General features: G+C 35.4%; 1 protein-coding gene across 1 annotated transcript; it reads right to left on the reverse strand.

Annotated features, from left to right (window-relative positions):
- Positions 1-2215: 2215 nt before the first annotated feature.
- LOC125679126 (acid-sensing ion channel 5-like) lies at positions 2216-3250 on the reverse strand. Its single transcript, XM_048918092.1, has 2 exons — positions 3042-3250; positions 2216-2387 (listed from the first exon to the last, which is right to left on the reverse strand). Exons 1-2 carry the CDS (start codon positions 3248-3250, stop codon positions 2216-2218), a joined length of 381 nt encoding a protein of 126 aa, XP_048774049.1.
- Between the last annotated feature and the right edge of the window lie 10146 nt (positions 3251-13396).

Raw genomic sequence — 13396 nt, forward strand, 5'->3', positions numbered from 1 at the left:
AGGGAAGGGTCGGTAAGTCAATGGAGGCCATAACGCCTGAATGGCCTGTATTTAGTTAATATCCCCAAGGACTATCTACCAATTATGTGTCAATTAAGATTCACGACAGGTCGTCATGCACACGATAACCAATCTATTATTAATTGATTCATAAATTAATAAACTAACTACGTCACTCGCATCAGAGTTGTGCAGCTGTTCGTTCTTATATCGCGTTCCTGTTTGTCTGGATATATAATAACATTGTAAGCACTGCTTAGAAAAATAACTACATCTCAGAAACTGAAGTTTACTCAGTAGAAGTATTATTCTTAAAATACGTTAGTTATCAGATGTATATTACATAATTCCAAAGTGGACAGTTGACCTCTCGATCTCGACATCTCCCTCTCAATTTTTATGATAATAGAAAAAAGCACAATTTAGGAATCAGCGGATCAAGAATTATCACAGGTGCCCCAATATTGGCACCAAAGAAAATCTTCAACTTAAACATGTGATGGGAGCCTCTAGTAAGTTGGTATCAGAGAACTAAGCTAACTACTATGTAGAAGTCCACACTAGGGAAGTACCGAAGTATTTTAAGTGATATGTTTTCAGATTTAACACCCGTAGATACAATACTTACACACATTGATCCTAAGCGTAGATTAACAATATTTAACAAGTTATTTATTTTTTACACGAATAAAACATGGAGCCCGTTTATTAAGTTCAAAACCAAAGACTTCACTAATTTCGAGTAAAATAAAAGAAATTCACGTGGGTAATATTTTAAATTGCTCTCGAATCATCTCGTGAAGGACTTAAAATTTTGTTGCAATTTGATGGTAATGTAGATGCAAGTGAAAGAAAGCTACAGATTGCAGTAAAAATGCATTTATTGAAATATTCATTTAATCGCCAAAAATTGTAATAAGTGTTTGATCAACATATCAAGACATTCAGAGGGTCTGTGTGAACGGGTGTTGTACTTGTAATAATTCTAGGCGTACAGCATTTCAATACAATTGATGTCTGATTTCAACGAAAAGTCAAAGTGGTATCTACACAAAGGTCATATTGATTTCTTTGTAAGAAGTCGGCATCCAGTTTGAGTATAATTGTTATTAATTTATCCTAATGACACTGGCACTGATACTATCTTATCAAAGTTTATTGAACTATATTAATTGCAAAGGTCAGATGATGACGTTATGAGGTCGGGAGGGAATTGTAGGTCATCTTACACGAAGATAAGAAAGAAAGAATGACTGCTCATGATAGAATTGTCACAATTTAATGATTTATTTCAATTGGTTTGTCGTAACCTTGAGTATGCATTGATGACGAAACAACCCAACTTTGCCGAAAATCCAACACAGAAGCTCTCACTTACACAGTAGGACAAACAGAGATAATTAGAGATGCGTGTATTTCTATTGTTAACTCTTACAAACAACAGAGACGTGCTTTTGGTCTCAATGCACTAGTATTTCGCAACATGTAGCTGAAGTCCCATGAGTAGCCTTTTCATGATTGAAATGAGACAACATTACGATATCGGAACATTCAACAGTTATGGATGACTCTTCCGTTGTTTTGTTGTGTGTTTTTTTTAATTGATCAATTGTAAAACTGCTTAAACACACTGGAGTATGAATAAGTTTACAACGTCATCAGATCGTACCGTTTGTCATCATACAACCATCCGAAATCATTTCATGATTTTAAAAGCACTCGCAGATGCGCTGCAAAGTAGTTTTTTATGTCAATAGAATTATGAATAAAACATTTTCATTAGATTTAAAGCAATAATGAAATTCTACGATTTACTGAAACAATCTTCGTTCTCTGTTATTTACATATGCAACATCATTAGCGCACAAAAAGCAAATCATTATAGTTCATGAAAAATTACAAAGCAAGTTATTGAGCGTCTAAATTGCATGTTAGAGTATCTTTCAATATTGATACAAACAACATTTTTCTTCAATAATTAAAGACGTCTAGCTTTTATTTTACACGTTGGGATGGCCAAAATTTAATGATAATAACGATAATGATTTACTGAAACAAAGTTTTGAAGGATTTTGAGATTTGACGCCTTCATTCGTTTTCTGATATTTTCAATAATGAACGGTAATTCATGTAATTTCGAAATAGATGATCGATTCACTTATTTTGCATCTGGAAAAAAAATATAACAGCTTAACTTCAACAATATCAAAAATGCTTACTTGAATGCATTTTGGTTGCAAATTGTGACTGCCGGAAAATCCAGCGTCGTGTTGTAATTGACTTTTACATTAACAGTAACAGGATAGGAATAAAAGTGTGTTACTCTGTCCACTATTTGATAGACAAGGACGGCGAGGCAGGCCAGCAGAAGAACGATCCAAAATATCCTACAAACAAAAGTTACAAAGATCCATTTATATCTACTATGCCACCACTGTATATTGTGATTAATTTTTGAGTCCAGGTAGAGGTTAGTCTGAGTCAGATTGACTTGATTTGTGTTACGATTTGTGGCCCTCATTCCAACCCTCTGTTAGATTTCAGTACCATATGTTATACATGATAAGGTTTGTTTTATTCCACAAACACAACAATTAAATGACGCAACTTCATTGCTGTATCTTCCATTCACTGAAAATATTATCTAAACAATTCTAAAATTCTACGTAATACAACGATTTTTCTTTATATTCTAAAGCACAAGAAATGGTACTTGAATTATTTCCTTTAAATATCAGTGAAGGATACACCAGACTTGTTTCCATCATGAATTAAGTACACCCACATGCATGTTCAAATTATCAAAATGGTTGAAAACGAAGGTAAAATAACTACTTGCAATTTACATTCTAATTGTACGTGTATGGGTTCGAACAGGCAGAGAAAAATGAAGACATTTGACTTGGGAGGCAGAATATTATAGCGCTGTTCTATGATAAATCAATTATGATTCAATCAATTTGGAAAGTGTTTACGATGTTTGAAAAAAAAATTATTTCAACATCATATTTAGAATTATTATATACAAAAAAGAACCTTACCTTCTAGGTTTGTTTGCATGTGGATCCGTCACAAATCGCAATCCGTGGAAAGACGCGCAATTCCCATACTCCTGTAGGCCACTTCTAAGTTTCTTGTATTTTTTGGACATATCTCCTGACGACTTCACTGTCACGATCTCTTTCTGTCGATTGTTGGGTAAGTATGATTTATCAAAACCATCGAAGCATTTATTCTGGTTAGGTTCCATGGTCCTACGATCTGGAAGTTTGAGATTACGTTGTAAAATTAAATCAATAAATATTAGAAAATCGAAGAATCTGATAGTGCGTATATAATTGATTTTTGGATCGCTTACTGTTCAAGATCTGCATTTTGAATGCAAAAAATAAGATTTCAGTATGGTTTTATGCATCTGAGGCTCGCGCAAGTGGGGATAAATTACCAACAAGCATAGCCTGGTTCCCGAGGCCTTCCGATGAGGCTTACATAATGTGTTAAAAGAGATCGAAAATGCGCTTGTCTCACTCCTCATTCTGAATATTTTAACGCTTATTTTTTATATCTGAAATCTTGACATATATTATGAAATTTAAAAAAAAATAGTATGGGTGATCACTTTAAAAAACTGGAAGGGTTGTATCATTATTATCAGATATCAGGACATTTGTGAACGCTTTTCTCGGTATTCTTTGTGGGTTTTCTGAGATTGATCACTGTTGATTTATCTTTATTTTTTTCATGCAATTTACACTTTATTAACATAGTAAAACATGAGTAATGGTTTCAAAATAAAGAAAATCTCTGCAATTTGGGATTAAAAATTAACATTTGAAAAGCCTGGATTTTTAAGGATTATTACTTTTCGAATATGAAATCGTAATTGTTTTCCCAGAGCTCACTATCGTTGTCTATATACACATATGATGAATTACAAGACCGAAGAGGAAAGTGAAGGACTGTATACCCCCCCACCCCCCCCACCCCCCCCCCCACCCCCCCCCCCCCCCACACACACACAGACTTTAAAATTCATTCATGTACAAGATAGAGAGGTAAGCTCACTACAATCTCCTACCTAATTACTACAACGAGAGAAAATGAGCTAGCTTTACAAAAGGAAGCATCATGGTCAATTTGGCAAAAAACATTAGATATAAGAAAACAAACTTATTGGAAACGGATAAAATAATGCATGTCAAGCAGAACAATTCGAAAAAATGGCTTAAACAACAGGAACCAGTAATACCTAGACAATTCAGAGTAAATTCGATTAATGGAAAAACATACATACCAAACAGCCATCGGCATTGAGATTGTAAGAGAACATGTGAAAGGTGAGATTCTGTTACCGCCAATGAAATTTAGCAACAGACAAAACAGTAATTGACCCGGATTCACATATGGAAGGAGAATTCAAATAAGAAAAAAGTCCTGGAGATTTTTCCACATAAGTGGGGACCCGATTGTATAAGAGAAGAACAGTCATCGTTCACTAAATGATGTTAGAAGGAAGCTTGGAATTTAGATTACGAAAAAAAATCCACCTGCAGAACAGAGTCCATAAAGATACATGACAAATCAACAAAAATGCACCATTACCGCGTAAAGATTACGCGTCTGTGATACGAAATGACTCATTACAAAGTAGAGATTATGCGTCCGCGGTACGAAATGACCCATTACTAAGTAGAGATTATGCCTCTGTCCTACGAAGTGACCCATTTCTAAGTAGAGATTGCGCATCTGTGGTACGAAATGACCCATTACTAAGTAAAGATTACGCGTCTGCCGTTCGAAATGACCCATTTGTAAGTAGAGATTTTGCGTCTGTCGTATAAAATGACCCATTACTAAGTAAAGATTTTGCGTCTGCCGTATGAATTGACCCATTACTAAGTAGAGATTTTGCGTCTGTCGTATGAAATGACCCATTACTAATATAAGAGAGATTACGCGTCTGTCGTACGAAATGACCCATTGCTAAGTAGAGATTATGCGTCTGAGGTACGAAATGGCTCATTGCTAAGTAGAGATTATACGTCTGAGGTACGAACTCCACCATTGTCACGTACATTACGCATCTGTCGTTCGAAATGATCCATCAGCAAGTGCAATATCTCGCATATCAACGACACATGTGAGGAACAACACCAACATGAAAAAATCTAAATCATAGATCCAAACCAGCGAAAGCAGTCAACAGGTCGCCACACTGTATTACATGGGGAAATTAACTAACAAAAAATATAACCGAATTTAAGTTAATCTTAAACAACGAAATAATTACTAGGTTTAAGTATTCCAATGCCTTCTAAAACAAATTTTATTGATAGGTAGGAATAGAAATGCGTGTGACTGTATAATTTTTACTGGACTTTTATGTTTTTTTTTCGCGCGTAGGAACACGGAACAATTAAGCACGGTGTGTTGGTAATATACTTTGAATCAGATGTTTTGTTATATCGGGGGTCATCTCAAAATCAAAGTGATAGAAACTAATAGAATATCTATAATAGTGTGGTTTGTTATTTTTTCCTTTCAGCTCATTGAAATGGTGATTTATTCGCTCAGCTAGACTCGTGAATAAATACAGTGATCCCCTGTTATAACGCCAACATTTGTACCTTGACAATTTTGGCATTATAACGGAGGTGACCTTATATCGGGGAAGGGGTATGTGTACAGTTGTCATAAGAAATCAAACAAATTTTATCTACTACATCAATGTGCTTTGAATGCCTTGATAATCCCGGCATCCAGTAGCCGAAAATCACTCGTAATGCTATGGGTATTATAATTTACATAACTTATTATCTGCTCCAAACTTTGATACCTGGGGGTTTAACAGCGGATAAATTGGTTAACCCTGCTCCCCGAAACTGTCCTGCCGCGTTGATTGGCGATAATCAGCGGAGGTGATTATAACGGTAATTGAGCAAATCGTACCTGTAAATACGTTGGCGGATGGCGGTACGCGGGGGATAGCGTTATAACGGGGTTTTACAGAGCGAGGAAAATGGGACTTTGAACTTTTTTGGCGATATGCGGGAGTGGCATTATAACGGGGGGCAATATAGCGGGGGATCACTATACCATCGCACGAGAGTAAATATGAAATCACACTTCATAGATACATGTACATACATCCTCTAGGACTACATGTATATAAACGTGCGACTGCGGTCCAAAAATATAGCCTGCTCCAAAAATGTCAACTTACATGTATGTAGCATCCATAATATATAGAAGGCATATTCAGCATCTGGGGCAAATATGATAGTTTTACTTCCACGCTTGATGCTGATAGTGTCTACGACACCTAGGAAATTGAACTGAGTCTAAACTATATAACCAGAACGTCAAGGCCAGCGCTGATATGCAGAGATACAGGTATTTTCAGTAGAGAATTTGCAACAAGACAGCCTTCATAAAAAAAACCCCAAAGATATACGCAACTTGAATCTGGGTACATTTTCAGCTCGTTTATCTTTAAAAACTGCAATTTTGCTAATGGGATTTTTTTCAATGCAAAGTAGAATTCATTAGTAATTGATTATCAACTTTGATACCAGTGTTAATTTGATAATTGCTCTTAATTACAACTCCTATTCATTAAGGAATAGAAAAATCTGTTCCTTGAAATCAGGCTTTAAAACGTCATATATTTCAAAATGTTTATTGATATGAATAAATAACTATTCCATTTGTCAAATTACTTTGTATTACATGTATTAAAAATTGGTTGATCTTCAGTTTTAATTGTAAAGCTCATTTGCAATTGATCAAAGAGTGAAAATGTTTGCCGTGTTTTTGGTCTGGAAACATACCACCCCCCCCCCCCCCCCCCCCCCCCGGGTGATACAACAAAAGATTTGTTATAAATTTGCTAAATGACAATCTATAATACCTGTTAAAAGCAATTGTGTTTCACGGGGAGGGGGGGGGGGTTAAAAATATTTTCCGTTTCCAGTGATTTCTATAGTGAAATACACTTATTTAATTAACCCAATTATAGAGTTGCCTATCGTTGTTTTGTCAAATACGTCAACCTTTATGAAAATTCATATAACTATCTATATGACATAAAGAAAAAATCATTTAAAATGATAATTTTTTTAAAATTGACCAGAAGGTAGGCGGCGAAACAATACTATCGTTCACAGTTCTTTCGAAAGGTAGGAGTTTTTTCTTACTAAGTATTTGTTTATGAATATGGCATGACACATCTCGGATTCGGAAACGAGATGATATTACATGTAATTACCATCTCCATATATTGACATTAAAACATTTGCAATTCACTAACATTGTATTTTATTTCTGAATAAAAACAGTCACGAGCAAGTGACCTTTCAACTTGGCAAGGTCTATACATTGTATCTATGAAAGAAACAGAGAGTATATGTATCCATCGTATTACACCCGTGATACGGACATTTATTTCTTTTAAAATATACACTTCAAAGTATTTGTTTGATATTAAGAACTCTCGCTGAGTGAAATAAGGTTTGTAATGTACTTGTAATAAATGATTCTAAATATATTCAGGAAAGTGCTCATTTGAAGGGGACAAACACAGATCAGATAGATAAATAGTTAGTTGAATAAATAGATAGATACAACTAGCAGCCCCATATATAGGAAACTATTAGAATTACATAATTATACCAGGTACAATTACGAAATTGGTTGAAGGATTCAGTTTTTATACGATTTTAAAAGTAGTAAGAACTTGCAATAATTTTGCAAATGATATAAGCAGTAAAATCTCTACTACTGCGTAGAACAATGCGCGCGCATCAAAACCAAAAGTACACATTCATATTTCCATTTTTAAAAATATGCATCAGTGAAAAACTTTGGAATTTCGAAATCCGTCGATTTCAAGTGCACAAAGTTAATTTTGGTCATAAATATTACATACGCAAGTACGGATATTAAATGATGGGCAGACTTTTAAAATTATCCCCAGGGCATCCCGGTGTTTTCCTTACCTCAGTACGTCACGAAAGAGCGGGGACTGTGACCACTCCATGAATAATTTACCATCGGAACAATTGCTGAATCACCGTTTGTCTTCACTGGTACCAAGTCCAAAAGAATTTATCAGAAAAATGTTAAAACAGCTACTTTTATCAAGATTTCATGAATATGTATCTTGGGAAATCTGGATAGAAATGACCTGTCCAACAATATTTATATATGTTTCATTTTTAACTGTCGTCAATTAACATTAGAATTTCTAAATTGCCATCAATGTAATGAGAGCAAATCTCGGTTGAATTGGTCATAAAGTTCAATCGAACAATTATGTTAAATGGCTCAATGTAGCAAAATCTCGCATTACTCATCGACCAGCTTCTCTTTCGAAAGCAAGGAAATCATATTATAGTTTATAATTTACAAATTCCAATATCCAATTCACTTTATGGGCATAAGTCATAGACATATAAAATGTTTGATTGCAAATTAAACCACATATTGCCTGAACTAAATATAAGCATTTTTATAGTTTCATTCGCTCCTGCAATGCCAGTAGATTTTTCTTTATGAATGGAGAGCCTCAATTCCATTAAATTGATAATCCAGATTTCCTAATTAGTTACTTATGTCTTATGCATACCTATTTAAAAAATGCGTAACCAGAATATTTCGATATCAGACTAAGAGCAAATGAAATCCCGAATTACGCGATGCATGAATATTAACTGCAATTATTCCTTAAAAGAAAAGATTTATCATATACATCTTCACCAACGTTTTATATTCATGCAGAACATACAAATACATGTATAGAAAAATAATTCTAGAAATCGTAATTACGAGATGATAAATCGAATTTGCGACTTAAGAAAGTTGTAAACACGATATGAAACGTCGTACATATACGATTTTAGAATGCTGTAACAATGACTCATTTTACGAGATTAATTAAAAGTCGTAAATACGAAATAAAAAGTCGCAATTTAACGAGATGAAAAATATTAATGAGATTAAAATCGTAAGTAACAGATTGAAATTGTTATTACGAGTTTCTGTCGATTTAATGAGAAAAAATGATGACGTTTATCAGTGTATGGTAATGAAGTAACTGAATTGAATTTCATACCAAATGCTACATAAATCAACCTTTTGATTACTTAATTGTTCTATCACATATTTTGATATTTTCCCTATATATCTTATAGAAATATTGAGCAGTATAACTATCCACACTGTATATACCCGGGGACTATTTTTATAAATGAAATATGAAATGGTAAGTGAACATGGCAATAAATTACCAACAGATTATTTAATAATCCGGAGTTTAAACAGGTACCCCAACAGAGCAGCAAGGGGGAAATGTGAGCTCTTCAATGAAAATTAAAAAACACATTCTAATGGAATACATGTAGATGAGTCCCCCCCCCCCCCTGAATTGTGTAATTACATGTATAAAGGCTTTATTACTGTAAATGTAGAAGGAAATCTCTGTTAATTTGTCATGATTTTGTTTATTTTTCAATAGAGACTGTCTTAAAAATCATATCTTAAAAACCGTATGTTTCATTTCAAAAGGTGTACAAGAGGTATCATTTATGAATTAAGCGCGTCAAATTATGAACATACCTCTGGTTTCATCAGGAGCTGTTGAAACAAACAGGACCATTTCATGTACACAATTTGCACTTGCTATTTTCCACTTCAACGTAAGAAGTATTAGAATTTTTGTTGTTGCATATGTTTCACAGAAACGTACCTGGACGCTGAAGTTTTGAACGATAATATCCCTATAGCTAGATTTAAATCAATTTTTCGAAATTATAGGAAGTCACAAGATGGCGGTATGATATATACGTATGCGATTTATTGGGTGTCTATGGACGTCCTGATCTAGAACCCATGGACACCGAATGCAATTATCTCGACAGAATAGAGCAAACAAAGAAGTGTGTTGGCAGTTTTTGTCATGGCTTTACTTATTTTAAAATATAAGTCACAGAACAAAATACAATACAAAGTATAAACGATAAATGAAAATGAGACATCAATGATTTTATTCCATATTGTCAATGACCAATAACCAGTATTCACAATGAAGTCCATTATCAATAAGCGTTCAATATTCATAGGTCAATGAGGTTAAATGGTAAATGTTGATATTTTCGTTATATGATACACATTCAATGATGACCAATGGATTTTACACACAATGGTCTACATCGACTTTTCCAATAGTGTATGATGTAGAAACAATGAAAATGGCACAATGACGGAAGCCCAAATTATTGGCCAGAGACTCTAAAAAATTAACAGAATCTGCGGCAGGGCTTCAAGCAAAATTCGGATAGCTGAGGTTCAGCCCTTTCCATGAATGGAGTACGAAGTCGGATACACAATGACCTGCCTGGTAGTTGAGTAAAGCCATGACGCATTATCGTAGGATGGCGAGAATCATGGGGAACACCAATACCTGGAATTAGAAAGAAAACACGACAGCAAGCAAACAAGGGGTTCATTTGCAAACTAAGCAAACTCATAAAAATAAAATTATGGGAAAAGGGTGGGAAGGGTTGAAGAAACGTTTTCTTGTTGTGAAATCTGTAAAGGAAGCGATTATTGCGCATGATCAAGATGATGATCACCGATGGACATTGGACTAATCAAGGACAGAGGAGTTGTCTATCTTGAACACACAATTGTTCTATTCGTTTCTCAATAACGGAACTTAACTCGTATTGAGTTACGTCTGATTATCTCGACAGAATAGAGCAAACAAACAAGTGTGTTGGCAGTTTTTGTCATGGCTGTACTTATTTTAAAATATAAATGACAGAACAAAATACAATACAAAGTATAAATGATAAATGAAAATTCACAATGAGACATCAATGATTATATTCCATATTGACCAGTATTCACAATGAAGTCCATCATCAATAAGCGTTCAATATTCATAGGTCAATGAGGTTAAATGGTAAATGTTGATATTGTCGTTATATGATACACATTCAATGATGATCAATGGATTTTACACACAATGGTCTACATCGACTTTTCCAATAGTGTATGATGTAGAAACAATGAAAATGGCACAATGACGGAAGCCCAAATTATTGGCCAGAGACTCTGAAAAATTAACAGAATCTGCGGTAGGGCTTCAAGCAAAATTCGGCCATATGTCCGAAGGCATCAGATCCCATTATCTGATGCCTGAAGACATCCGCCACAAGCGGACATATTTTGCCCATGCCATGACAAAACTGCGCTATTGCCGTAGCGGTGGATAAATTTGGAAATTTTCGCTCAAGATTTTATACAAACCTGCCTGTATACCATTCAAAAATACAGTTTGGGCAATATCAGAGAGATGGGTACCATCTGGGAATAACTTAGGGGTGCAGTTTTGTAAGTCAGGGTAATTAATGTAGCCACCATTTCTAGCAATAATAAAATTGGACATGGAGCTGTTTATCCTAACCCTTGCCTTTTCGGCTGCGATGTGCGAAAACATGTGCTGATAATATTTCCGTGGTAAGATTTGAGACCAAATGATTCTACACTTAAATAACATTGAGTGGATATTAACAACTGTTAATTTCATAAATTTTTGAAGATAACGCAATGACATAGTACCAATACTATTCCCCCCACAATGGAACACTATGACATCCGGGTAGCCAAACTGTTGAACAAGTTGACGTAACCAAGACTCCACATCTTCCCAAATCATGTCTTATACACGAATATAAGATTTAACAGCATTGGATTTCCAACGACCTTTGACCTTAATTTCGTCTTCGGGCACGCCCTCTAAGAACAAATGTGTGGCCTCACCTATTCATAATGAATGAGATTTAAAAGTACCGGTGTCCAGGCCAATAACTTTAATTGACTTGTGGAGTACCGCCGTAAATTGATATGATGTAAAACTTATACGGTACCAATTTTGATGCACCAGATGCGCATTTCGACAAATAATGTCTCTTCAGTGATGCTCAACCGAAATGTTTGAAATCCGAAATAACTATGAAGTTTTAGAGCTAAATATAGCCAAAAACAGCGTGCCAAAAGGTTTTGAATTGAGGTGGCAAAAGAATGGACCTTGAACATTAGGTCTGATTGATAAGAATTGATGTAGGTGGGCAAATAAAGTGGATGTTTGTTGGTTAAGTGGTATTTGAATTGTAGCGCCCTTGCGAAGTTGATCAGTTTTGGACCCCTTAATATGAACTTGGATTTCGGTGGCTGATACATGAACGTGACTGTTGAACCACTGACTTGTTACTTGACACCGTGAACTCACTCGTTACAATGCAAAGAAAGCTAACTCAAAAGTGGTTACAAACATAGTAGCTTCGTATGAATTTGAGCAGACTAAGGACGACGCAGGAGTTAGTTGGCCTAACATGGGCAAAGTGATTGGTGCTCTAACGTCTTTAGAAGGGTTTAGCCGGTGCAGTCCTTCAAGCATTTTTTTGACAATAAATGTTTTTGTGTTATCGACATGACCCTGAATTTGGAGCTGATAGCTTATGCCACTCATGTAACATCTGGCAGTTGAATATGATATTGAATTTGCTGCCAGATATGCGATGTAATTAAAAAACTGATGGACTGGTGGTGGCCAAAGGAATGGCAATGAAAACTTGTTACGAAATATGCTAAACGAGTCCAGTCCTCTCTGGTATGTGTTAGCCGTATTCTTAGCGACCGCAGCAGATAGTATGGTGTCAATGTGAGGTTTGAGAGATTGAATAATTCCGGTGGAATCTGAGTAGGCTGACTGTCCACATTGGGAGCTAGTGCTCTGAACTTTGGCCACTGAAAATGAGAGATTGAATCTGCTATAGAGTTATAATAGCCCGGGATATGAACACATTTTATTTGTATGTTGCATCTAATACAAAGTAACACTAAAGGCCTAAGTAGGTACATGACGCGCTAAGGCTTACTGGTTTGGGAATTGATAATGTGGACTAAAGCCATATTATCTGTATTTATAAGTATTTTTTGGCAATGAAATGATCACGCCATATCCAGATTGCAGCAACTATGGGTATGGGTTCCAGAATGTAATGTCTCTACGAACTTGAGGGGACCAAGAATTTGGCCAGTAGATGACTGCCCAAAGGTTGTTAAAAAACGCACCCCCACCACAGGAACCACAACTGTCCGTGAAAAGGTTGGGTGACTCATTATCAGACCAAACTATGTCAGGGAACGGGGTTTTACCATTGAAGTTTTCGAGAAATTGGAGCCATACCCGAGCATCTTCCTTTATTGAGTTAGTTACTCTTATAAGGAAATATGATTTTTTATGCCAATTGTTGGATTGTAAAAACGGCGGCAGAATGCCCTGCTGCCAGGAAGTGCTTTAGCGAAAAAGTTGAGTGAGCCACAAAGCGAT

This window comes from Ostrea edulis, chromosome 2 (assembly GCF_947568905.1).
Source record: "Ostrea edulis chromosome 2, xbOstEdul1.1, whole genome shotgun sequence".
In the NCBI taxonomy this organism is placed as follows: Eukaryota; Metazoa; Mollusca; class Bivalvia; order Ostreida; family Ostreidae; genus Ostrea; species Ostrea edulis.